Source organism: Paroedura picta, chromosome 2 (assembly GCF_049243985.1).
Source record: "Paroedura picta isolate Pp20150507F chromosome 2, Ppicta_v3.0, whole genome shotgun sequence".
In the NCBI taxonomy this organism is placed as follows: domain Eukaryota; kingdom Metazoa; phylum Chordata; class Lepidosauria; order Squamata; family Gekkonidae; genus Paroedura; species Paroedura picta.
In genome coordinates this window covers 176,682,159-176,709,581 of record NC_135370.1, presented here as the reverse complement: position 1 = coordinate 176,709,581, position 27,423 = coordinate 176,682,159, and the positions used below count along the sequence as shown (strand labels likewise).

The window sequence follows — 27,423 nt, the reverse complement described above, 5'->3', positions numbered from 1 at the left end:
TGGATGCTTTAGGATGCTTAGGGCTGATCCTGCGTTGAGCAGGGGGTTGGACTAGATGGCCTGTATGGCCTCTTCTAACTCCATGATTCTATGATTCTATGATTCTATGATTCTAGTATGATATAAATACTTGTAAATAATCTTTCCAGTAAAGAGTTTTCTCTTTTGAACCTCAAAGCACTATGAGTCTGGATCTGTGCCTCATCCACAAAGGTAACTAATAACGGCATCCTTTCAAAACACACTGTTACTCTGCAGCTGTATTTCTCTGGAAGGAGTTAGGATTGAGCCAAGGCCAAATGTCCCTACAGAACTGAACTCTATTGCCATAAGATCAGTTAGCATAGTCCCATTGTAGACGGCACTGGTCAGACCACACCTGGAGTACTGTGTGCAGTTCTTGAGGCCTCACATCAAGAAGGACGTGGATAAAATTGAAAGGGTACAGAGGAGAGCGGCGAGGATGATCTGGGGCTAAGGGACCAAGCCCTATGAAGATAGGTTGAGGGACTTGGGAATGTTCAGCCTGGAGAAAAGGAGGTTGAGAGGGGACATGATAGCCCTCTTTAAGTATTTGAAAGGTTGTCACTTGGAGGAGGGCAGGATGTTGTTTCCATTGTCTGCAGAGGAAAGGACATGCAGTAATGGGTTTAAACTACAAGTACAACGATATAGGCTAGATATCAGGAAAAAAATTTCACAGTCAGAGTAGTTCAGCAGTGGAATAGGCTGCCTAAAGAGGTGGTGAGCTCCCCCTCACTGGCAGTCTTCAAGCAAAGGTTGGATACACATTTTTCTTGGATGCTTAGGGCTGATCCTGCGTTGAGCAGGGGGTTGGACTAGATCACCTGTGTGGCCCCTTCCAACTCTATGGTTCTATGATTCTATGATTCTATGAGATCTCCATCCTCTGCCTGGCAGCCCTAGCCCAACATATGCCCATCAGCTTGATCAACAATCCCCAGTATCTTTAACTAGCAGGGCTGGTTGGGAAACCCTGTTTTAATGTCTAATACACGCTTTCTCAACCAGGGTTTCGTGACAGCCCTGGAAGGGTTTCCCAAATGGGTAGGAGTTGATTAATTTTTAAGACATTTTTTGAATCTGTTAAACATTTATCGGGTGTTAAGACCACATACGGTCATGCCAACCTGCCCCTAAGATGGCCAGTGATGGTCTTGGAGGGGGTGGCAATGGGAGGGGCCCCAGGTGGGCGTGTCCACAGCTCTGCTTCCCAACCTTATTCTGCAGTTCTGGAGTTTCTTGAAGCCTGAAAAATGTTTCAGAGGTTCCTCAACGGTAAAAACATTCCAGAAAGTATGGTCTAATATTAGCTATCATTTGGTTTTCAACTGTGTCAGATTACGTGATTCCCCAGTCCCGATATTTCCCTGATTTCCCTTAAGAAACCGCATCTCTTGTTCAATCTGTTTGGTTCTCAGTGTTCTTTCCAAATCCGTAACAGCATCTCACCACTTTGTGACAAATCCCTTGGGACCAGCGTGTGGGTTGCGGTCTGCCAAACAGTGCGCAGAGCCTTAAGCCAGCATCTTGGAAGAGGCAGAAGCAGGTAGACACTTTATACTCTGGCTATTTCAGCACAGCTTTGGATGCAAGAAGCAGGCACACAGAAGGAGAGCCAGGGCTAAGACTGGGATCTTGACCCAGATGCAAATCTCTGCTCAATCACAAAAGCCTGCTGGGTGACACACACACCTTTGGCCTAACCTACCTCACAGGATTGTCGTGAGGTTAAAACAGGAGAGAGGGGAACGATGGAAGCAGCTTTGGGACCCCACAGGGGAGAAAGGCAGGGTACAAATGAAGTGAAGGAATAAACAAATAATGACAGTTGTCTATAATCCTAGAATCCTAGAGTGGGAAGGGCCCATGCAGGCCATCTAGTCCCACCCCCTGCTCAATGCTGGATCAGCCTCAACCATCCAGGAGAAGGATCTGTACAGACGCTGCTTGAAGACCTCCAGTGAGGGGGAGCTCCCCACCTCCTTAGGCAGCCCCTTCCACTGCTGAACTAGACTCATAGAATCCTAGAGTGGGAAGGACCCATGCAGGCCATTTAGTCCACCCCCTGCTCAGTGCAGGATCAGCCTCAAGCATCGAGGAGAAGGATCTGTCCAGCCGCTGCTTGAAGACCGCCAGTGAGGGGGAGCTCCCCACCTCCTTAGGCAGCCCCTTCCACAGCTGAACTAGACTCATAGAATCCTAGAGTGGGAAGGGGCCATGCAGGCCATCTAGTCCACCCCCTGCTCAGTGCAGCATCAGCCTCAAGCATCCAGGAGAAGGATCTGTCCTCCTTCCAGTGCTGAATTACCCTGACTGTGAACATCTTTTGTCCTTATGTCTAGCTGGTATCTCTTGACTGGCAGCCAGGCAAGAGGTGTTTGGAGTTGGTCTGTCCCGCATCACGACCCTGGACGCCTTTCCGAGGGCAAGCCAGGGCTGACCCTTCTAAGCTTCCAAGATCTGACCAGTCCAGGTCAGGTTGGCAACACAGTCACTGATCCAGATCCCACTGAATGCTGATGCTACCTTGTTGTGTATGCAGACAGTCTGCTCCAGAGCTGCAGTATGTAAATGAAGGATCCTAATGGGACCAATGAGTAACTTGCGTTAGGACTCTGTTACAGTCCAATCAGATGGCTCCGTTAAGGGCCAGTCGGGTTCCGTGGCTGGCCAGCTCAAATGTAGATAAGTTCCATGTTCCTATTTGTTTAGTCTGCTCTGGTTTGGCCTCACTTGGAGTCCTGTGTTCAGTTTTGGGCACCCCAGTTGAAGAAGGATGGAGACAAACTGGAGCTTGTCCAGAGGAGGGCAACAAAGATGGTGAAGGGTTTGGAGACCTAAATATATGAAGAAAGGTTGGGGGGACTTGGTGTGTTTAGCCTGGAGAGGAGACGACTCAGAGGGGATCTGATCACCATCTTTTTAAAAGGCTGCCATATAGAGGATGGAGCAGAGTTGTTCTCTCTTCGCCTGGAGGGACGGACCAGGAACAATGGGATGAAATTAATGCCAAAGAAATTCTGTCTAAATCTCCAGAAGAAGTTCCTGACAGTCAGAGCGGTTTCTCAGTTGAACAGGCTTCCTCGGGAGGTGGTGGGTTCTCCATCTTTGGAGATTCTTAAACAGAAGCTGGATAGACACCTGACAGAGAGGCCGATTCTGTGAAGGTTCAAGGGGCACGTAGGAATAAAATTGCCTCAAGATAGAGAGCTTTGAGCCGAGAGATACGTCTTAATTTACTGTTAAATGGATTACAGACTCTGCAGTGGCAATCATTGAAGAATTATTTGAAAAACGGGGGGAAATATTCCTAGGAGCCCGTTCTGATTGCCCAGAAATTATATGATTTATACACCAAACAAGAGTGGCTATTAGACTTATCATTTTGGCCTGCTGATTTTTCTTATATCTGCGAGGTCCAAGGGGGTGGCAGGTGACAGTGGATGAGCGAAAGGGTTGGGAGTGTCCTGCATAGTGCAGGGGGTTGGACTAGATGACCCAGGAGGTCCCTTCCAACTGTGTGATTCTACCATTCTATGATTTTACGTTTGCTGTTTGGTGTTTTAGTCGGTGCTGGTGTTGAATAAAGAGCTGTTGTAACTAGGGTGCTTTGGCGCCCGAAGCAGCCGTTCGCTCCTGATGGAGCCAGAGTCGCGCCATGGTGGGGAGGGGAGGCGTGGGTGCTGGCGCACCGGCAGGCGCACACACACAGCTGCGGTGCACCAGCATCCACGAGTCCCTTCCCCCCCGCATCATGGCTTTGGCTGAGTCGGGAGTGAACTGCTGCTTCAGGCACCGAAGGGCCCAACTCTAGTTGGAACTGCGTCTGTGCCTTGTCAAACCCACAGACGTAATGGTACCACTAGAGTTGTAAAGGCTGCAATGTTGACGGCCTTCTCAGTAGCAGCCCCCGTCCTGTGGCACAACCTGCCTGAAGGGGTGTGAGCCTCGGGAGACCTCCCCAGGTTACGCTTGGCATGCCAGGCTGCTTTTTCAGGTGTCCTTTGGGTGATTGTGATCCGTCGGGCAGCTGGTATGCCTCTGCTGTGCCTTCACCATCCCCTCATCCTACCCTGCTTGATATTGGATAGATTTCAACAGGGATATGTTTAAAAGTTTATATTTTAAAGGTTATTTATGGTGTCTTTTGTTTTGTTTGCACTGGGTCTGTTTTTATGTGCTCATAGCCTTCATGAGTCCCCTTCTAGAAGAAGAAGAAGAGCTGGTTCTTATATGCCGCTTTTCTCTACCCAAAGGAGGCTCAAAGCGGCTTACAGTCGCCTTCCCTTTCCTCTATCCACAACAGAAACCCTGTGAGGTGGGTGAGGCTGAGAGAGCCCTGATATTACTGAAGAAGAAGAGTTGGTTCTTATATGCCACTTTTCTCTACCCAAAGGAGGCTCAAAGCGGCTTACAGTCACCTTCCCATTCCTCTCCCCACAACAGACACCCTGTGAGGGAGGGGAGGCTGAGAGAGCCCTGATATTACTGAAGAAGAAGAAGAAGAAGAGTTGGTTCTTATATGCCGCTTTTCCCTACCCGAAGGAGGCTCAAAGTGGCTTACAGTCGCCTTCCCATTCCTCTCCCCACAACAGACACCCTGTGGGGTGGTTGAGGCTGAGAGAGCCCTGATATCACTGCTTGGTCAGAAGTTTTATCAGTGCCGTGGCGAGCCCAAGGTCACCCAGCTGGCTGCATGTGGGGGAGCGCAGAATCGAACCCGGCATGCCAGATTAGAAGTCCGCACTCCTAACCACCACACCAAACTGGCTCTCAAACTGGCTTCTAGGGAGAAGGAGCGGGATATACATTTGATAAAGATATAAATGTGCTGTCAACTGGACTATATTCCTTCTTCTCCCCCGCCCGTGGCCAATTCTGTTTGCAAATTTATTGCAAACATTTATTTTTTTTTAAATGCGTGCCCCAGATACATTGATCAGCGCTCCCACATCTAAAGGAAGCCTATGTAACAGAAGATCCAGGCGGTTAATTAGTAAAAGGCACTGCATCGGTTGATTGATCCTCACGAAAGCATGTTGGCTTACTCATGTTGTCCTTATCAGACTGTTATCCTCGCACGATGAACCCGCTGTCACCTGTGGCTGAAAATTATGAAGCGTCGTGTTGCCACCTTGGTGTGATATCCGGTGTTTGTGGACAGCCTCCAAGTGACCTATCCGATGACTGTGAGGAAAGGCCTGAATCATTCAGGAAGGACTAAAAGTGTTGGCAAAATGCAAGATCTGTACGGTGAACATCTGAAGAGTATCTTCCAGGGGGCATTGGAAGAAATGTATATTTAGCATATTTAGATTAGGAATTTCCTGGCCTTTTTCAAATAATCTCCTCCTGTGACCTTGTTGCCTCAGCTGGAGATTTCCTGCTCCTTTGAGCTCACTTCCTCCCTGGTTGCCTCCAGAACAAGTCAGTTAGACAGTTAGGACTATCTCTCTCCTCCCTTCTTTACATAGTTGTCTGTTTACTTATCTATTTATGTTCTTATATTGGCATGCTGCCGCTCTTGAACCAGCCGGCTCACAACACGATTGATTACAAATTTAAGATAAAAAGGTATCCCCTGTGCAAGCACCGGGTCATGTCTGACCCTTGGGGTAATGCCCTCCAGCGTTTTCATGGCAGACTCAATACGGGGTGGTTTGCCAGTGCCTTCCCCAGTCATTACCATTTACCCCCCAGCAAGCTGGGTACTCATTTTACCAACCTTGGAAGGAAGGATGGAAGGCTGAGTCAACCTTGAGCTGGCTGCTGGGATCGAACTCCCAGCCTCATGGGCAGAGCTTTCAGACTGCATGTCTGCTACCTTACACTCTGCGCCACAAGAGGCTCTAAATTTAAGATAGACAAAACAGTAACCACCCCCCATACATACCCACTCCCCCAAAACCTCCTCCCCATCCTGCCTGCCGGAAACCGGAAACCCAGAAGGATGTGGTGGTTTAGTCGGAGAGTAACAGAGAGAGTAATTATTCTCAGTATAGCTATTTATTCTTTAAGTATCCTGTGCTGCACCCTTCCTTGGCATATTTAAACTCTGCCAGCATTAAAAAAAAAACATTGTTAAGAATTGCCAAGGGATTTCCCATGTGTTTTTGGCAGTACCAGTCCGTTCTATCCTTTGCTTGATATCGCTCACCTCTATTTTGACTCTCAGGAAAGGGAGCTGAATGGCCACGCTCCCACCTATTCACTTTCTGTAGCTGCCTCCACAGCCCAGACGAGCTAAAGCAGAAGCTGAGGATATTTTGGAATTGGATGGGAGTCGGAAAAGGAAAGCCAGGGTTGCTGTGCAGAGGCTAAGCCCCTCTTCTGGCAGAGGTTAAAATTAAGGAGACCAGATTTTAACATTGGTAAAGCGGGACACCATTGTCCGGGAGGGTTCTTGATTAAGAATTCGGTCTATATGGAGCAACAAAATTTTTCATAGAACGCGTAGAATGCAAAAATAGTATTGTAATATATATATTTTTAATTTCAACATAAGTACAATTTGCCAGGTGCCCCCAGATGTCACTGGCAATCTTGAAGCAAAGGTTGGATACACACTTTTCTTGGATGCTTTAGGATGCTTTGGGCTGATCCTGCGTTGAGCAGGGGGTTGGACTAGATGGCCTGCATGGCCCCTTCCAACTCTATGATTCTATGTCCCTCCAAAAGTGGGGCAATCTGGTCACCTTATTAAAGATGCAAAGGAGGGGCGGGGCACGAGCTGCTTAAAGAATACATTTATTTATTATTTATATTTGACAGCCACTCCCAGGAACCACCGGCTCGTGGCGGTTTACACAAATCTAAAATCCCACAAAACAGTAAACTATCCCAGTAAAACCCAAGATGGCAGTAAAGACACAAGAACAAGATAACCCATTGGACTGTTCCCACCCTCGAGCCCCACATCCGACAGTCACAATCCTCCAGCGTGCAGCTACAAGAAATGTCCCGGTGGCTTTTCCAAGCCTGCACAGGGAGGGAACAGTTCTTCTATGCCCAGCCTCTACCAAATGCCTGGTGGAAGAGCTCCGTCTTACAGGCCCTGCGGAACACTGGAAGTTCTGTCGGGGCCCTTAGCTCTTCCGGGAGCTCTTTCCACCAGGTTGGGGCCAGGACCAAAAAGGCCCTGGCCCTGAGTGAGGCCAGGTGTATCTCCCGGGGGCCGGGGACAACCAGCCAATTCCTATCTGCAGATCGAAGAGCCCTGTGAGGGGCATAAGGAGACAAGCGGTCCTTGATAAAATGGTTTTTATTAAGAGGAGAGAGAAAGAGAGAAAGAGAGAAAAGAGAGAGAGATAGTCCTAACAGTCTAACTAACTGTTGTGGAAGCAATGTGGATGACATTTGCTCAAAGGAGCAGGCGGTCTGAGCCAATCAGGACACAGGAGGATCTTATTGGAAAAATAACAGGAAGTTTCTAATCAGAATACGCTAACTACACATCTCTAAGGATGCCCTCTGTAGGACAGTTTTCCCATGCTGTTGAATCATGCACAGGCAGCCCTTGCATTTTCCAATAGTTCCTTGCCTTAAGAGGCTGCCATAAATCAGCTGTAACTTCCGTAAATGCCATCTTTTATTCCCCAGTTTATTTCACTTGTTTTGAGATTTATATTCCGCTCTGTCTTCGAAAACTCAGGGACGACACACGTGCCTTTGCTATTTGTTTGTGCTACGTATTGTTTCAAAACTTGTTTATTCTAATTAGAAAGAATGAGCTGATGGGAAATCAAACGACAATAGGCTGATTCATTTGAAACGTGTTGGAGGGGAGTTTTATGGATCCCGTGGGCCGTCAAAAACACAACAACTGTCGGTTCTAGATCAAATCAAACCTCAACTAGTCTCTCGCGAGCAGCTAAAATGGCTAAACTGAGACCTCAACCAGGGCCAGGACATTTAAATTTCTTTCTCACGACCCCCTCCCTCTCCCAATCAAGCAGGAAGGAGACTGAAAATTGGGACAATGCAATTGCAGCAGGGTGTTTAAAATTGGGGGGAAAGGAAGGCTGTAGATACAGGTTCAAATCGACCCGAATTTGGCAAGATTTACAGTGGGGAAAAAAAATGTGAGTGCAGAATGAACCTAGATGGCCCAGGGGTCTGACTCAGAGCCAGGCGGTTGTATAGAGCTGTTCTCTATCTATCTTCCATTTCTCCATCCACTACATAAACCAGGCTGCAGCGCAATGCAGTTGGACAGCAGCAGCAAGACGCTCACAAAGGCCGATAGCGATAGATGACTCAGACAAGCGAGCCAAGTGACACAACATGCCAACGAAACCTATTGAGAATACGATGTGTGCCGTCTTCATTTGATTTACGACCAACGCCGCAAAGAAATGGGAGCAGCCATTTTGTAAAAAGAAATCGCAATGCCTAAAATAGCCACCATGTTATCGTCCTAACTCAGAATCCAACTCAGAATCAGACAGTTTGGCATACCTATCTTCTATTTCTCAGTCCACTACATAAACCAGGCTGCAGCGCAATACAGTCGGACAAAAGTAGATAGCACTAGATGACTCAGATAAGTGAACCAAGCAACACAAAATACGGCATATCTTAGAGAGCACTGGTTCTCAACCTTCCTAATGCCACGACCCTTTAATACAGTTCCTCATGTTGTGGTGACCCCCAGCCATAAAATTAGGCAAGGGTTCTTGCACAGAAATTAAACCCAAACTGGCCAATGGCATGAAGATCCATTGTTCATGATTGTATATAAATTGGTTTTTTTCTGGGGTTTCTCCGTTCAGCTCTGCCTCTTGTCCCACCATGCTCATCTCAATCTTTTCCACTGCTCCAGACAGACGAACGCTCTATCTCGATCTACCCCGCAAGGCTGTTGTGTGGATGGCGCCTCCCCTGCCAAGCTGCTTGCCCTGCCACGACCCCCGTGAAAGGGTCATTCGACCCCCAAAGGGGTCCCGACCCCCAGGTTGAGAACCACTGCTGTAGAGAGAACAATCAGCACCAGCGCCATTCGATTCGCAACCGACGCGGTCAAGAGACGGGAACGGAATTTTTCAAAAAAAGGTAATCCCAATACCTAAAATAGCCACCACCTCATCATCCTGGATGACTTCGAGGGACCCTGAGACAACAAAGCAGAGGGCATCGACGCTCTCCCCAGCGTGGTAGATGAGGTCTCCAGGAGCGCAGTGGATCGTCTGGAACTCCACCGCCAGGGCTCTCAAGCAGCCGTCGCTAGCTAGCCGGAAGGCCGGGTGCTCGTTGAAAACTTTCCGGTTGAGATGAACGCAGATGTCAGCTCTCATGTCCTTGGGACAGATGGAAAGGACCTGCAAGGAGAGAGATCAACGGTGAGGGCAACACGAATGGCTGAGATCAGAGGAGCCACTGTTCGAAGGATCAGATCCATTTCTGAAATGACGGACGGCTCCCCAAATTCTCCCCCAACGATCTCCATAAAGATCGTGACAAATGTGTAAGATGTGCCAGCGTTATCATCCCGAAATGGTCAGGGAGGGGGTGTGGGATGAGCTGGATAAAAGTGGGCAAGATGCATTCAGGAAATCTTGTTAAGAACATAGCAGAAGACTTGGGGGATCAGGCCAGTGGCCCATCCAGGCCAACATTCTGTGGCACCCAGTGGTCAAATGCCCAGGTGCCATCAGGAGGTCCATAAGCAGGGTTGGAAATCCAGAAGCCCTCCCACTGTTGCCCCCCAAGCACCAAGAACACATAGCATCCCTGCCCCAGACATAAGAACATGAGAAAAATAACGCTGGATCAGGCCAGTGGCGCATCCAATCCAACACTCTGGGTCACACCATGGCCAAAACCTAGCTGCCCTCAGAAGGTCCACCAGCAGGTCCAGAACTCCAGAAATGCTCCCACTATGTACCCCCAAGCATCAAGAAGACAGTCTTACTGTCCCAAACATAAGAACACAAGAGAAACCATGTTGGATGAGGTCATGGACTCATCCAGTCCAACACTCTTTGTCTAACAGTGGCTAAAACCCAGGGTCCATTTGGAGGTCCACCACTAGGGCCCTGATCTCTAGGAGGTCCACGCACAGGGCCAAAACTCCAGAAGCCCACCACTTTCCCTACCCCCAAAGCACCAAGAACACAGAGCATCACTTTCCCAGAAATAAGAACATAAGAGAAGCCATGATCAGCCAACAGCCAATCCAGTCCAACGCTCTATGTCCCGCAGTGGCCAAAACCCAGGTGTCATCAGGAGGTCCAGAATCACAGAACCACAGAATCATAGAGTTGGAAGGGGCCATACAGGCCATCTAGTCCAACCCCCTGCTCAACGCAGGATCAGCCCTAAGCATCCTAAAGCATCCAAGAAAAGTGTGCATCCAACCTTTGCTTGAAGACTGCCAGTGAGGGGGAGCTCACCACCTCCTTAGGCAGCCTATTCCACTGCTGAACTACTCTGACTGTGAATTTTTTTTTCCTGATATCTAGCCTATATCATTGTACATGTTGTTTAAACCCATTACTGCGTGTCCTCTCCTCTGCAGCCAGCAGAAACAGCATCCTGCCCTCCTCCAAGTGACAACCTTTCAAGTAAGGGCTGCCTAAGGAGGTGGGGAGCTCCCCCTCACTGGCTATCTTCAAGCAGCAGCTGGACAGATCCTTCTCCTGGATGCTTGAGGCTGATCCTGCATTGAAGGACCAGGTGGCTAGATGGCTCCTTCCCACTCTAGGATTCCATGAATACTGCCTTGACGTGTTTGAAGTGCTTTGAGCACTAAAATACTACAAAAGTGTGCAGCAATTCGGGAAGTCTCCCATTGCCATGCCTCCTTTCTAGTGAGTGCACTTAGGACTGTATTGTAAAACGTTACAAAAGGAGGACTCCGCTCTGAAAGAGCCTGCTAGATCTTTTTGATGCCGCCATAAAAAGGGCTGGCAAGTAAAGGCAGGCGGGCAAAGCAAAGGAATCAGATGGGCTGAGAGCTCCAAGAGGCGGCATCCCGGCAAATTGAGTCCCTTTTTGTATTCGCAACGGCCAGACTTTCATCATGTTCTCTAGCAGTTGGGCAGGTGAGACCTCTGCTGCGTTGGAAGAAAAACCAGCCAAATCGACGGGGCAGAACTCAGTCATTAACCGAAGCGATGAGCCAGAAGGGTCTATTCACAGAGCCAGCCTCAAGCTGATCCCGGCTGCATATGGGCCGAGGGAGCCCGCCCCCAAAGAAGCCAGGGACAAAGCGGACCCTGCAGGTGCTGGGCTTCCCCTCCACCTCCACCGCTCGAAAAATGGATCCTGCTTCCCCAACTGAGTTCGGAGGAGTGGGTTGAAAAATATTTGGGGTTTGAAGTTTTTAAAGTCAAGGGGTTTTGAAGGCTCTTCGCCTGCGTAGAGGAGGAGGAGGAGAAAGAGGAGGCTGTTATTTTATAATCATCATAATTTAATTTTTTTTATTTATAACTCGCCCTCCCTGAAGGCTCAGGGCTGGTAACAGCATATGGACCCTGGTTTTTACCACCCGAAGGAGTCTCCAAGCAGCTTACAATCGCCTTTCCTTCCTCTCCCCACAACAGACACTCGGTGAAGCGGGGGAGGCTGAGGGTAATATCAGGGCTTTCTTCTTCTTCAGTAATCTCAGGGCTCCCTCAGCCTCCCCTCCCTCACAGGGTGTCTGTTGTGGGGAGAGGAAAGGGAAAATGAATGGAAGCTGCTTTGAGACTCCTTTGGGTAGAGAAAAGTGGCATATAAGAATCAACTCTTCTTCTTCTTCAGTAATCTCAGGGCTCCCTCAGCCTCCCCTCCCTCACAGGGTGTCTGTTGTGGGGAGAGGAAAGGGAAGGCAAATGGAAGCCGCTTTGAGACTCCTTCTGGTAGAGAAAAGCGGCATATAAGAACCAACTCTTCTTCTTCTTCAATAATCTCAGGGCTCTCTCAGCCTCACCCCCCTCACAGGGTGTCTGTTGTGGGGAGAGGAAAGGGAAGGTGAATGTAAGCCACTTTGAGACTCCTTCGGGTAGAGAAAAGCGGCATATAAGAACCAACTCTTCTTCTTCAGTAATCTCAGGGCTCCCTCAGCCTCCCCTCCCTCACAGGGTGTCTGTTGTGGGGAGAGGAAAGGGAAGGCGACTGTAAGCTGCTTTGAGACTCCTTCTGGTAGAGAAAAGCGGCATATAAGAACCAACTCTTCTTCTTCTTCAATAATATCAGGGCTCTCTCAGCCTCACCCCCCTCACAGGGTGTCTGTTGTGGGGAGAGGAAAGGGAAGGTGAATGTAAGCTGATTTGATACTACTTCGGGGAGGGGAAAGCAGCATATAAGAACTAACTCTTCTTCCTTTACCTGAGGCTGTGCACCCCCCATAAGGCCTACAGACACTGGGCAATTGGAATCCACCTGGCCATCTCCTTAAGCAGGGTATAAACGCCCCCTCTTCTTCCAAGCTTGGTCCTCTGGACATCAACAACTGTAACAATGGAAAGATTTCCTGGTGCCCTAGCATGGCAGCCCTTACCTGGATCATGTGCACTTCAGCTAGGGCTGTTTTTGGAAGCATCTCTTGCCCCATACCTGAAGCTGAGCTAATGCACAATTTCCTCTTCTGTGTCACTCCTTGGCCGCTGGACGGGCTCTAGGAGGCTGGGAGAGCCCTCTAAGGCTGGTTGCTGGAGAGCTGCTTCCCTCCTGCGTCTCTAGCCTAATGCTAAATCACAGGATTAAGGAGGCAGCCTGACAATTCTGTTTTCCCCCCTGGTGGAGTCCTATTTCACAGCAAGCAGCCACAAGGAGCTGCCTGCCTGAATTCTGCGGGAAGACAGCGAACAGACGGTTTGTCAAAGGCTTGTTATTGGTGCAGTCAAAAGGGCCGTTCCGTATTAAATCCAGGCTGCCAAGTAGCACAGGCAGTGGCTGCACCACGGCCACGAACGGCTAGACCTGAAGAAAACCAACCCAAGGAGAGGAACAAGAAGAACCGTCCAAGAAGAGTTGGTTCTTATATGCCGCTTTTCTCTACCCGAAGGAGGCTCAAAGAGGCTTACATTTAGTTTCCCTTTCCCCACAGCAGACACCCTGTGTGGGAGGTGAGGCTGAAAGAGCCCTGACATTACTGAAGAAGAAGAAGAGTTGGGTCTTATGTGCCGCTTTTCTCTACCAAAAGGAGTCTCAAAGGAGCTTCCACTTGCCTTCCCTTCCTCTCCCCACCACAGACACCCGGTGAGGGAGGTGAGGCTGAGAGAGCCCTGATATTACTGAAGAAGAGTTTGTTCTTATATGCCGCTTTTCTCTACCCGAAGGAGTCTCAAAGCGGCTTACAGTCGCCTTCCCTTTCCTCTCCCCACAACAGACACCCTGTGAGGGAGGTGAGGCTGAGAGAGCCCTGATATTGCTGCTCAGTCAGAACAACTTTATCCGTGCTGTAACTAGCCCAAGGTGACCCAGCTGGCTGCATGTGGGGGAGCGGGGAATCAAACCCGGCTCGCCAGATTAGAAGTCTGCAATCCTAATCCATTCCTAGGATTGCTCTAGGAATGGCTGAGAACCTCTGTGGTTTTATCACACAGGCCTTGCACCACCAGCTCTAGAAAGACTCCACGAGAAAAGACCACAGTTTTCCTCTGTTTCTGTGCGGTCCTGCAGCCTAAGAAGGGAAGCATCAATTCCCCGAGGAGGTACATTCAAACTTATGTTCCCTTTCCTCCAGCATTTTCTAAACATAGCTGGATAGTTTAAGGCAAGCTTCAAGGACAATTCAGAAAGAACTCTACAAGGAATAGAAAAGGATTTGAAAGCCAGCGACGGGGGTGGGGGGTGGGGGTGGAGGAGAGAACTGAACTCCAAACAAACATTTTAGTAGATTACAGAGGTATGCAAGCACAAAAAAAGGTCTTTAAACCTCCCAAATATCATCCTCCCTTCTGTCACATGAAGCTGTCTTCTACTGAATCAGACCATCAGTCTAACAAGGTTGGTAGGGGCTCTCCTGGTAGGGATGCCAGCCTCCAGGTGGGGCCTGGGGATCCTCTGGAATTATATCTCATTTCTAGACTACAGAAATCAGTTCCCCTGGAGAAAAGGGCTGCTTGGGAGAGGGGACTCAGGGATGCCAGCCTCCAGGTGGGGCCTGGGGATCCCCTGGAATGACAGCTCCTCTCCAGACTGCAGAGATCAGTTCCCCTGGAGGAAAGGGCTGCTTGGGAGGGGGGACTCAGGGATGCCAGCCTCCAGGTGGGGCCTGGGGATCCCCTGGAATGACAGCTCCTCTCCAGACTGCAGATATCAGTTCCCCTGGAGAAAAGGGCTGCTTGGGAGGGGAGACTCAGGGATGCCAGCCTCCAGGGGGGGCCTGGGGATCCCCTGGAATGACAGCTCCTCTCCAGACTGCAGAGATCAGTTCCCCTGGAGAAAAGGGCTGCTTGGGAGGGGGGACTCAGGGATGCCAGCCTCCAGGTGGGGCCTGGGGATCCCCTGGAATGACAGCTCCTCTCCAGACTGCAGATATCAGTTCCCCTGGAGAAAAGGGCTGCTTGGGAGGGGAGACTCAGGGATGCCAGCCTCCAGGTGGGGCCTGGGGATCCCCTGGAATGACAGCTCCTCTCCAGACTGCAGAAATCAGTTCCCCTGGAGGAAAGGGCTGCTTGGGAGGGGGGACTCAGGGATGCCAGCCTCCAGGTGGGGCCTGGGGATCCCCTGGAATGACAGCTCACCCCCAGCCTGCAGAGATCAGATCCTCTGGAGAAAAGGGCTGCTTGGGAGGGGGGACTTGATCGCACTGTGCCCCACTGGGGCCCCTGTCCTCCCCAGGCTCCATCCTTAAATCTCCAGGTTTCCCCCACCTGGATATGTCAAATCTATGTCCAAGGTCTCAGCTCGAACTCTTGCATATCGCCTCCCAGGTTGTCCTTTTTAACTGGGGGTTCACGGGATTGAACCAGAGGCTTTCAACACACTAAGTGGAAGCTCTACCCCTGACCCACGGCCACTTCCTTCATGCAACAAGCTTGGCCAATGCTATGAAAGGGGTGAATGTCCCCTTTCAGTGAAAATGCCTTAGGAGGCTACTGCCCCATGCAGTCAAAAAAACAACCTCAATGGTTGTCCCGGTGGAATTTTAAAATTTCATGCAGTCACTCATACTAAAGCCAGACCTATAAGCCCCTGGTTTCACTGGCACATGAAAAGGTCCTTCCCTCTACCCACCAAGCAGAAGCGTTAAAGAGTCATGGTCTTTAGAAGAGAATGGCGTCTTTGTACACTGGAAAGCAACATTTTCACTCTGGAGAAGATTTAGAAACACTGAAGGTATTTTAAGAGCTTAATGTAAAAACATAAGCAGAGCCCTGCTGGGTCAGACCAGGGGTCCATCCAGTCCAGCCTCCCATCTCACACAGGGGCCAGCCAGTTCCTCTGGAGGGCCAATAACAGGGCAGAGAGGCCGAGGCCTTCCTAAGGACATCAGGAGAGCCCTGCTGGGTCAGACCAGGGGTCCATCTAGTCCAGCCTCCTGTCTCCCACAGGGGCCAGCCAGTTCCTCTGGAGGGCCAGCAACAGGGCAGAGAGGCCGAGGCCTTCCTAAGGACATCAGGAGAGCCCTGTGTCGTGGTTCGGTCCTTGGTGGCTTGGGAACCAGACCGAACCCCGCCATCAGAGGCGCCCGCGATCACGGAGGTAGGGCATGGTGATCACAGGCAAGCCGGCAGCTGGGCGCCCCACCCGATCGTTGAGGTGGCAATGGCCGCTAAAGAACCTCAATGTCCCCCTCCACCTTTTGACAAGGGCCCGGAGATGGCCCTTTGTTCCAGGAAAATGGGCCATCGGGAACCCCGGAAAACCTCGCATATGTGCATGAGTCATGATTGTATCAGCATGTTCCCTCCGGAAGTACTGGGTGGGGCAATACAGCCAAAGGAGGTGGGTTTTGTATAAAAGAGAGCTTCCACCTGGAGTTCGGTGGAAGCTCTTACTCCATACCAGCGGACTCCACGTTGCTGAAATAAAGCTTGTTCCTGTTGTATCGTTCACCAGGCCTGGCGTGACGTTTTCTTCAAGGGGCACCCTGTTTTTTCAGTTAGCAAGCAGGTTCCCGACACCCTGCTGGGTCAGACCAGGGGTCCATCCAGTCCAGCCTCCTTTCTCCCACAGGGGCCAGCCAGTTCCTCTGGAGGGCCAGCAACAGGGCAGAGAGGCCGAGGCCTTCCTAAGGACATCAGGAGAGCCCTGCTGGGTCAGACCAGGGGTCCATCTAGTCCAGCCTCCTGTCTCACACAGGGGCCAGCCAGTTCCTCTGGAGGGCCAGCAACAGGGCAGAGAGGCCGAGGCCTTCCTAAGAACATCAGGAGAGCCCTGCTGGGTCAGACCAGGGGTCCATCTAGTCCAGTCTCCTGTCTCACACAGGGGCCAGCCAGTTCCTCTGGAGGGCCAATAACAGGGCAGAGAGGCCGAGGCCTTCATGAGAACACCAAAAGAGCCCTGTTGGGTCAGACCAGGGGTCCATCTAGTCCAGCATCCTGTCTCACACAGGGGCCAGCCAGTTCCTCTGGAGGGCCAATAACAGGGCAGAGAGGCCGAGGCCTTCATGAGAACACCAAAAGAGCCCTGCTGGGTCAGACCAGGGGTCCATCTAGTGTCCTGTCTCCCACAGTGGCCAGTCAGTTACTCTGGGAGGCCAACCACAGAGCATGGAGGGCAAGGCCTTCCACTCACATTGCCTCTTGGCTCTGGGATTCAGTATCTGACTGTTTCAGATCATGGGTGTTGTAATTGCAAGAGATATCCAGGTGCCACGTGGAGGGTGGCAACCTTGCCACTGAGTTAGGCAGCTGACCCACAACCTACAGAAATCTTGGATCATCCAAATACTTGCACTGCGGGCCTCGACATAAAGTCCTGTGATTAATCTGGCTCTCAAGGGGCGATTCAAGCTTTTGATTGGGCAATGAGCTCCAAAGGAGTTTTTCAAGAAAGGAAAAGAGGAAATGTCATTATACCTGCGCAGCTTGCTGAGCAATCCCCAGGTCTCGAAACTGAGGCTAATCAGTTTCCATTTTAACACCAATATGGGGAAAGTTGACACAGGCACTCGGAGGAGGGAGACATGCGCTGCGGAACAGTAACGAAACTCCTCATTAAATTAGTGTGCACCTGAATGCACAGAGAATTGGCAACTGGAGCCAGATAAGGGATTAGAGCAGTGGTCCCCAACCTTCTTATCACCGGGGACCGGTCAACGCTTGACAATTTTACTCAGGCCCAAGGGGGGTAGTCTTTTGCCGAAGGACATCGCCGCTGCCACCTGAGCCCCTGCTCCACTTGCTTTCCCGCTGGCACCCGTGGCTTCCCACAACCCACTAGAGGGCGCTGCCAGCAGCAGCTGCGCAGTGCCACGCCGAGGGGGAGCCCCAGCCATGGTGGCCGCTGGAGAGCACCAAAGGTGAGCCAGCGGCAGAGTGGCAGGGCAGCCCCCGAGGCAGCAGCCAGGGAGGAGGACGAGGAGGAGCTGCGGCCCGGTACCGACTGATCCACGCACCGGCCCTGGTCCCCGCTCCAAGGGTTGGGGACTGCTGGATTAGAGGACACGTCTGTTTGCTCGGAGGGCTCAGAGATGAGCAGAAGGTCTAGAAGTGTGCAGGGCCTTGAAGAATCTTTAGAAAGCAGCAGATGCACGCCAAGGAAACCACAGTGTTACCCAAAATCGTTTCTCTCTAGTAGAGAGGCTTAGATAGTAACCACAGAGCAAAACAGAGCACAAATGGTAAGCCAGAGGTCTGGGTAGGTGTAGCCCAGGGTTCCCCAGCCTTTCTGAACCTATGGCTATGTTTGGGATTCTGGCAAAGGGTGCTGGGTGCACCCTAGGCATGCAGATTGACCTGCCCTCTCCCAAAATGGCCAACAGGGCTCCCAAAGCCCAAAATGGCTTTGAGGAGGTGGGAAGGGGAGAGATCTCAGCTATTTAACCCTTTGCTGCCCGAGACTCGGCTCATGTTTGGCGGGGGGGGGCGTCAGGGAGGCGTGGCCAGCTGACACCACTTCCTGGTACCTCAAAGCCTGAAAAATATTTCAGGATAACTCCACAGTCAAAAGGTTGGAAACGGCTTCTCTAAGCAGTGTTTCCCCTATTCTCTGCGGTCTTCATGGAGCTACAGGGATTTCGTAAAATGTTGTTATGTTCAATTTCCCAGTCCTCAGTTCCTCAGGGGTGGGGGATTGGGCCATTCTCTGTTTTGTGTGCATCTACAGAAGGCCTAGTTTGAATCTCGTCAGGAAGCTCACTATCTCCTATGGTGAGAATAGACCAGAAAATCTGGCTTTTGTTCTCATAGGAAATAACGGAGATCAGATGGGGGTACCCTCTTACTGGGTGCCCCTAGAATTGAACCCCCCCCCCCCGTCCAAACTTTTTTGGAACTTGGGGGCTGTTTAGAGGAGAGGCTTCGGCAGCTATGTGGCAAGTCTGGTGCCTCTACCTCACCCCCCCCCCGAGCCCAGAAAAGAAAAAAAGGGAAATTTCCCCCTTGCTCTTTCCTTTTAAAGTTTAAACGGCCACTTGCTCAAACCGACGGATCGCAATTCGAGCAAGATTGATTCGGCCACTTAAACTGATTGGAAAACGGCGGTTCGGACGGGAGTTGGCCAATTCGTTCCATAAATCAATTCGGGTACTTTTCAACCGGCTTGAATCGAATTACACAGGTCTGGTTGCTGGCCATTTTATTTATTTCTCTAGGGCGGGGGAACGCATCGCCTTCGTGTCTTATTGGGAAGTCTCCCAGGGGAGGTGATTTTCCCGTGTCTAGGTCATTTCCCTGTGTCTGGGTGGAGTTCATTAGCAAGTTCGTGAGGAAGCTTTTTTTCCCTGTGACACACCAGACCTTGGGCCTGTCACACACACCCAGCCTAACCTACCTCGCAGGGCTGCTGTGAGGATGAAATGGAGGAACAATTGATGAGGAAATTGCTTTGGGTTCCCCTTTAGGGAAAAAGGCAGGGAGAAAATAAATCCAATGCATCAGTCTCTCTAACAGCCTTGCCATGCAGTTTGGCATTTTTATCTCATACTGTCGGGGAAGGATGGTGGCTTGGCCAAAGCTGCCTTAGAAATTAAGGGGCAGATGAGCCAGCTTCAAGAGGGCTGGCCTAAGAATCTCCTAATAAACAAACAAACAAATTCTAAGCTGAAGGGAGATTTTAACCACCCACTTTCCTCAACAGCTAACTTCCTCTGACCCGGAGAAGCGATCCTCCTTAGTTGGGTTTTCCTTTCCTGAAGTGCTTAAAGAATTTATTTTTAAAAAATGCTGAGGGTGGATTGGTTTGGCCAAAGGTGCTAATATACCCCCGAAACATAGTCCCGATACGCTCACACCCCCTGCCTCCAGAGCTCAAACACCGACCACAAATGCTTCCCCTGCCCCAAAACTTTTGATGGCTCCCCTTGAGTGAGCAAAGGAGAAGATGTGATGAAGATGCGTCTGTGCTTGAAAGGAGACGGATGGAGGTTAATGGCTGGGTCTCGGTTAATTCCTCTCAGCCTTCCACAATTAAGAGGATGAGTTTTAAAAAATATGCCCTCCTTTTCACTACCCAAAGCAGTCCCAAAGCGGTTTAAAAAGTCTTTCCCTTCCTCGTCCCACAACAGTCACCCTGTGAGGTAGGTGGGGCCGAGAGAGCTCTAAGAGAACTGTTCTGACAGAACAGCTCTAAGAGAACTCTCACCTACCCAAGGTCACCCAGTTGGCTGCATGTGGAGAAGGAGGTGGGGAATTAAACCTGGCTCGCCAGATTAGAGTCCACAGCGCTTAACCGCGATACCAGACTGACTTCATCTGCCTGTTAATTCCCCAATGTTGACATATTTATTTCCTTCTCTATCCCCTTCACCCCAGGGTTAAACCCAAACTGAGGGCAACCTTATACACGAAGCTTGTTATTCCTGCATGGTTGCTGAATCTGTTAAACATCTTCATGATGCTGTATGCCCAGTTACTGCTCACCCTGTGTGTATGGACTGGTCATTCCCATGTCATGGTGCCCGAGGAAGTGTACAGGCGCCTGAAAGCTTATACCTTGAATAAAATGTTGCTGGCCTTAAAGGTGCCCCTGTTCCCAAGACTCTGTTATTGAGTAAAGCCGGACATACTTTCCCTCTGCCTGTGACATTATGTACCTCTGGAACAAAGGCAGGATTCCATGACCTTTGGCATCCTCATGTCCTAAGCCTCAGGCAAGCCTGACAGTAATAATAATTTTAAAAAAGACCCAGGGAGGGAATACGTGGGAGGACTTATGTCCGGGCACGGAGGAGGAAGATCTCCAGCTTAATTGAAAAAGTTGGCTCGAACAGACTTGTTTGCCATGCTCTGCGTAATGACCTATTTTAAGGGAGGCCTCCTATTAATTTTTTGCTCGCTGTCAAGCGTGTTTTGATTACATCCCCGACTGTTCAAGTCTTTGACTGTATCCAAGCGTCGCGGGAAATATTCTAGAGACGACTAAGATAGCTATGATAGGTATCTTCCAGTACTTGGAGGGCTGTCGCACAGAGGATGGGGCAGAGTTGTTTTCTGTTGCCCGAGAGGGTCAGACCTGCAGAAACAATGGGGTGAAATGAATTCAAAAGTATTTTCGGCTAAATATCCGGAAGAAGTTCCTGACAGTCAGAGCAGTTTCTCAGTAGAACAGGCTTCCTCGGGAGGTGGTGGGTTCTCCATCTTTGGAGATCTTTAAACAGAGGCTGGAGAGCCATCTGATGGAGAGGCTGATTCTGTGAAGGTTCAAGGGGGTGGCAGGTGACAGTGGATGAGCGAGAGGGTTGTGAGTGTCCTGCATAGTGCGGGGGGTTGGACTAGATGACCCAGGAGATCCCTTCCAACTCTAGGATTCTATTATTCTAAATTCCGTCTAAGCATCCAGAAGAAGTTCCTGACAGTCAGAGTGGTTTCTCAGTGGAACAGGCTTCCTTGGGAGGTGGGGGGTTCTCCTTCTTTGGAGGTTTTTAAGCAGAGGCTGGATTGGACAGCAATGCTCATTCTGTGAACTTAGGCAGATTGTGAGTGGGTGGGCAGAAGGGACCGTGGTGTCTGAGCTTGGCTCTTGTGGCCCTTTCTTGCCTGCCCAGGGAAATGCCGATCGCCATTTTGGGATTGGAAAGTGAATTTCCTCCAGGCCAGACTGACCAGGAGTTCGGGGATTTTTTTTGGGGGGGGGACATCATCTGGGCATGGAATAGAGGTCACTGTGGTGGACAGATACTTGTGAATTTCCTGCAAAGTGCAGGTGGTTGGACTAGATGACCCTTGAGGTACCTTCCAACTCTATGATTCTATGACCACTTCAGAGATCTGGGCACAAAGGTCCCTTGTTGACCAATCCAGGCACCACTTCCGGGTACAATGAGCTGCAATGGACCTAATTTTGTTTGGTGTATTGGTTAGGAGTGCAGACTTCTAATCTGGCATGCCAGGTTCAATTCTGCGCCCCCCCACATGCAACCAGCTGGGTGACCTTGGGCTCGCCACAGCACTGATAAAACTGTTCTGACCGAGCAGGGATATCAGCGCTCTCTCAGCCTCACCCCCCCCCCCACAGGGTGTCTGTTGTGGGGAGAGGAATGGGAAGGCGACTGTAAGCCGCTTTGAGACGCCTTCGGGTAGGGAAAAGCGGCATATAAGAACCAACTCTTCTTCTTCTTCTTCTAATGTGGGATCTACCGTTTCACTACAAGATAATGAGTGGGGCAGTTTGAAGAGCATCTTTAGCAGCGAGAGATAGGTTTGCCACCTCAAGGTCAGGAAGTTGTGAGCAGAGCCTGTGGAGGGCAGAGTTTGGGGAGGGCAGGAACTTCAGCGGGGTATAATGCCACAGAGCCCACCCTCCCAAATGGCCATTTTCTCCAGGGGGACTGATTTCTGTGGTCTCGAGAGCGGATGCTATTTTGGCAAATCTCCAGGGCCCACCTGGAGCAGGATCTTTCCCCCTGCCTCTGCTTCTCCCCCTTTCCAGAGGTAGGGATGGGGGAGGGGGGAGATGGAGGTATTCCGCCATGTATCTGTCACTGTGTTTTTGTGGTCTGTTTTAATGGGGTTTTAATGGGATTTTTATTGGACGTTGTTACCCGTCACGAGCCAGCCTCGGGAGTGGCAGGAAATAAATATAATATAATGTAATGTAATGTAATGTAATGTAATGTAATGTAATGTAATGTAATGTAATGTAATGTAATGTAATGTAATGTAATGTAATATAGTATAGTATAGTATAGTATAGTATAGTATAGTATAGTATAGTATAATATAATATAATATAATATAATATAATATAATATAATATAATATAATATAATATAATATAATATAATATAATATAATATAATATAATATAATATAATATAATATAATATAATGACCCCCAGATCCTTTTCACACATAATACTGCCAAGACACGTCTCACCCATCCTATAGTGGGGCATTTGATTTTCCCTACCTAAATGCAGAACTTTACATTTTTTCACTATATTAATTCATTTTAGCCCCGTTTTCCAGCCTGTCAAGATCATCCTGTATTCTGATTCTGTCTTCTGTTGTGTTCACTGCCCCTCCCAGCTTAGTGTCCTCTGCAAATTTAAAAAGCACCCCCCTGTATTCCTTCACCCAAATCCAAATCCTTTATAAATATCTTGAACAACACAGGCCCCAGGACAGATCCATGAGGCACTCCACTCATCACTCCTCTCCAAAAAGTTAACGAACCCTTTACAAGCACTCTTTGGGTGTGATCTGTCAACCAGTTCTCGATCCACCTAACAGTAGCAGGATCCAGATCGCCTCTGAACGGCTGCTGCCTTGTAAAGGTTTGTCACAAACTTCATGGGACTTTCTCCTGCCAAAGACACGCTCATAAGCAGGAACTATTGTATGACATACTCATCTCAAGCTGTTGGTGCCAGCAAGTTATTTTTAAACCTTCCAGTTCCCATACAATAGAGTTTCCCGTCACCATAGGAACCCGCTGGCCAGGTTTAAATATAGACTCTCCGTGTGGCTCGAGGCACGAAAGATTCTTCCCTGTTCTGTTCATTATTTGGACGGTACGGAAGGGAATTAATCTCGCCGCTGATGCACCTTTTCCTGCCTGAAATGCAGTCGACGGAGATGGGGGTGAAGAACGTCGTAACGGGACTCCCTCTGCTGTGAAAGTCATTGGCTTCTTTTGAAAATGTCGAGCGGATACAGCAGAGTAAATTAACTTAAGGTGCTGGCAGGGAGGCTCATCCAGGTAAACATTCTAGCTCAAGTTTCATTACACAGTGGCTAAAGAAGGAAGAAGAAGAGCTGGTTTTTAATACCCCGCTTTTCTCAACCCGAAGGAGTCCTGAAGTGTCTTACAAACACCTTTCCTTTCCTCTCCCCAGAACAGTCACCCTGTGAGGGAGGTGGTGCTGAGAGAGCTCAGAGAGATCTGTTTTGCAAGAACACCTCTAAGCGAACCGTGACTGGCCCAAGGTCACCCAGCTGGCTGCATATGGGGGAGTGGGGAATCAAACCTGTTTTTTTTTAAGTATCTGGTTTTTTATTCCCCACTTTTCACTACCCAAAGGTGTCTCGAAGCAGTTTACAAACACCTTTCCGTTTCTTTCCCCGCAATAGATACTCCGCGGAGTAGGTGGGGCCAAGAGATCTCTGAGAGAACTGCTCTGTGAGGACAGTTCTAAGAGAACTGAGGCTGGCCCAAGGTCACCCAGCTGGCTGCATGTGGAGGAATAGGGCATCAAACTCAGTTTTTTGGATTAGAGACTGCTGCTCTTTAACCACTATCCCACACTGGCCCTCAAAAAAGGCTCTACTATATTTCAGTGTAATATGTTTTAGATGTACCCCTGGATACCAGGTCCCGAATGTGATTGTGGAGCAGTCTGCCAGGCTATTTGCCATGTGTCACAGAAATGTGAGCATCATGCTTTCCAGAGAGATGTGACCAAGCTCTTTGTACTCTTCCCAGCAGTGGCTGAGTAGACTGAAAACTTTGATCTTGGCATTCAGGGAGATCGCCCAATCTGTCCACATAACCGTTGTCCCCACCAGAGGCTCATGGGAACTGTAGTCCATGGACAGTACATCTATGTAAGCTGGTCATAAAAAAGAGGTCCAGATGCATTTGTGATCCATGGCTACCGCAGCAGAGCTATATCATCTATGGGTAGAGCAGGCAATGAAGAGTGGCCCCACAGAGTTCCCAAGGTAAGAGACAGTCAGGGGTGCTTTGCCTGTTCCCTGCACTGTGACCCTGGGCTTCATTGGTCGTCTCCCTTATATAAGTACTAACCCTGCTTGACCCTGATTTTCACAAGTTACCTGAAGAATTGAGTACTGAGCTCCTCCCCTGCCAGTTCTTCAGGTGCTCCTGGATTCCGGCTCTTTTCTGCTGCGACAGACAGATGAATCCAGAGACCCATCTAGGAAGTGAGCCGTGATTCACAAAAGTTTCTCCCCAGACACAAGTGGGAGGGCTTCTGGAATTCTGACCCTGCTGGTGGACCTCCAGATATTCATTCATTCATTCATTCATTCATTCATTCATTCATTCATTCATTCATTCATTCATTCATTCATTCATTCATTCATTCATTCATTCATATGCGGCCCTCCCACAAAGGCTTAGGGCAGTTTACAGGGAACAGGGAACAGGTACAGATAACATAAGGAAACACATGCGCCAACAGCAATAACAATACAGCGATACTACCTCCAACATGATAACAGCAGTAATAATATGATGGAACTGCAAAGGAGCCTCTGCTCAACTCTTACTGGGACCCAGTGCGTTAGGCAGATTAGTGGCGGTCATAATAGGAGGCGGGGGGGGGGGGGCTGAGGGCCAATTGGAAGCGAGGGTCTGGGTCAACCTCAACCAAACGCCTGGTGGAGGAGCTCCCTTTTGTAGGCCCTGCACCTGAGTTTTGGCCACTTTGTGACATGGTGTGGGATCAAATGGGCCACTGGCCTGATCCAACGTGGCTTCTCTGATGTTCTGATGTCCTGGCCTCAAATCTCCCCCAACGCTTCTATGCCCTGTTTTTCCTTTCCAGCACAAGATCCAACCCTTTCCTTTCCCCAGGCTGTTTGGGGCATCCAGGTTTTTCCTGGGGCTGGCCTTTGTGATGGATCGCCTTCGACTGAACCCCACCGTGGATTTCCTAGGGATCCTTTCTGGCTCCAGGTGGGTTTCTCTGCTGAGGTCTAGATTATGGATTTGTTCAACGTTGCTGCAGTCTGCTGATCGTATTGGCGGCCTTGGCTTTGAAGACCTATCGTTGCTATTTATAGGGAAGGGGATATTTCTTTTCAAAGAACGGGATTTGAATTGTCGGGAAATTTGCTGCTGCTTCCAACAAGTTTGTACTGCTTCTCCCAACACAAGGAGAAGTGCAGAGTGATGCAACTGGGCAGCAGAAGGGAGAAGCAGGCATACTAGGCCTAGTCTGCACACAATAGCTAATGCACTTTCAATGCACTTTCGAAGTAGATTTTCCTGTTTCGTACAGGAAAATCCAGCTGCCAAAGCACATTGAAAGTGCATTATCCTATGTGTGCGGAATGGGCCCTAGAGAGGGGAGACACTTCTGAGTAGCAATGCGCAGGAACAAGATCTTGGGGTACAGGTAGACTAAAATAAATATGAGCAAACAGTGTGATGCTGTGGAGAAGTGGGGGGGGAGGCTAAGGCGATTTGGGGGCATATCAACAGAATTATAACATTCTAAATCATAAAGTGTACTGTCCAATTGTTTACAACATTGTTCAGACTGCCTCTGGTGTCCTGTGTGCAGCTCTGGAGACTTCCCTTCAAAAAGGACATGGACAAAATTCAAAGGGTGCAGAGGAGAGCGACGAGGATGATCTGGGGCCTGGGGACTGAGCCCTGTGAGGAAAGGCTGAGGGGCTTGGGAAGGTTCAGCCTGGAGAAGCGGTGATGGAGAAGGGACTTGATTGTTCTCTTGAAGTATTTAAAAGGTTGTCATTTGGAGGAGGGCAGTTCCTGTGGGCAGCAGAGGACAGGACCCGCAGTGATGGGTATAAGCTATGTGAAGAACAATGCCAGCTAGATATCAGAAAAGATTTTCACAGTCCGAGTAGTTCAGCAGTGGAAGGGGCTGCCTAAGAGGGTGGGAATTCCCCCTCACTGGGGGTCTTCAAGCAGCGGCTGGACAGATCCTTCTCCTGGGTGCTGGAGGCTGATCCTGCACTGAGCAGGGGGTGGACTAGAAGGCCTGCATGGCCCCTTCCCACTCTAGGATTCTAGGAGTCTAGTTCAGCAGGGGAAGGGGCTGCCTAAGGAGGTGGGGAGCTCCCCCTCACTGGGGGTCTTCAAGCAGGGGCTGAACAGATCCTTCTCCTGGATGCTTGAGGCTGATCCTGCCCTGAGCAGGGGGTGGGACTAGATGGCCTGGATGGCCCCTTCCCACTCTGGGATTCTAGGAGTCTAGTTCAGCAGTGGAAGGGGCTGCCTAAGGAGGTGGGAAGCTCCCCCTCACTGGCGGTCTTCAAGCAGCGGCTGGACAGTTCCTTCTCCTGGATGCTTGAGGCTGATCCTGCATTGAGCAGGGGGTGGGACTAGATGCCCTGGATGGCCCCTTCCCACTCTAGGATTGTAGGAGTCTAGTTCAGCAGTGGAAGGGGCTGCCTAAGGAGGTGGGGAGCTCCCCCTCACTGGGGGTCTTCAAGCAGTGGCTGGACAGATCCTTCTCCTGGATGCTCGAGGCTGATCCGGCCTTGAGCAGGAGGTGGGACTAGATGGTTTTTATGGCTCCTTCCCACTGTATGGCTCTTTCTTGGGTTCTCTGACTGGGAATTACTTTCCCTTGCAATCTACACTGGAGGTGCCCTGTTCCCTTCCTCTCCGGTTCTCATAAGTGCCCCTCCAGCAGAAGGGCACCTTTGAATTCCACATAGTAATTCTCATAGAACTATATTCAGTTTATGGCAGCAAGCAATCATTAACAGCAAAGCAAGTTACAAAATGGGAGCCTGTGAATGCACAGCTGCAGTGGTAGAAAACACACACATCAGGGCAAAGAGGTTCCGTATCACTAGCTTTAGGCTGAACTTAGAGCTCTCCCACAAGTCAGTGAGATAGTATAATGATCATCAGACTGCTGTGCTTTGACCGACAGATCACCACAATATGTTTGAATGGGAACTTCTGTTAGCTCCTCTGGTTGGATACTGTCCCTAGCATGTACAGTATGTTCTGATTCATTGCCTTTCTCCATCTTCCACCCTCCCCATCTCCCTCCCCTTCCATTGCTACATCATGTAACTATGAAAAGCCGAGGGTACGGTCAACGGCGGTTACATTTCTGAAGATTTCGGTACATTATTCAATGTCATTTATCTTAGCCTACTGAATGTTTACAACGTCGGCGATAATGAGAATCGCTTT

The 27,423-nt window shown here is 49.8% G+C and overlaps 1 protein-coding gene across 2 annotated transcripts in view; it reads right to left on the bottom strand.

The window, feature by feature from the left end:
* KCNH5 (potassium voltage-gated channel subfamily H member 5) overlaps positions 1-27,423 on the bottom strand; it is a 257,699-nt gene that overhangs the window by 62,948 nt on the left and 167,328 nt on the right. For both annotated transcript variants that reach the window (XM_077323911.1, XM_077323912.1), the window contains one exon: positions 9,089-9,341. In XM_077323911.1, the coding sequence (XP_077180026.1) occupies positions 9,089-9,341 (253 nt within the window). The remainder of the gene's footprint in view (positions 1-9,088; positions 9,342-27,423) is intronic.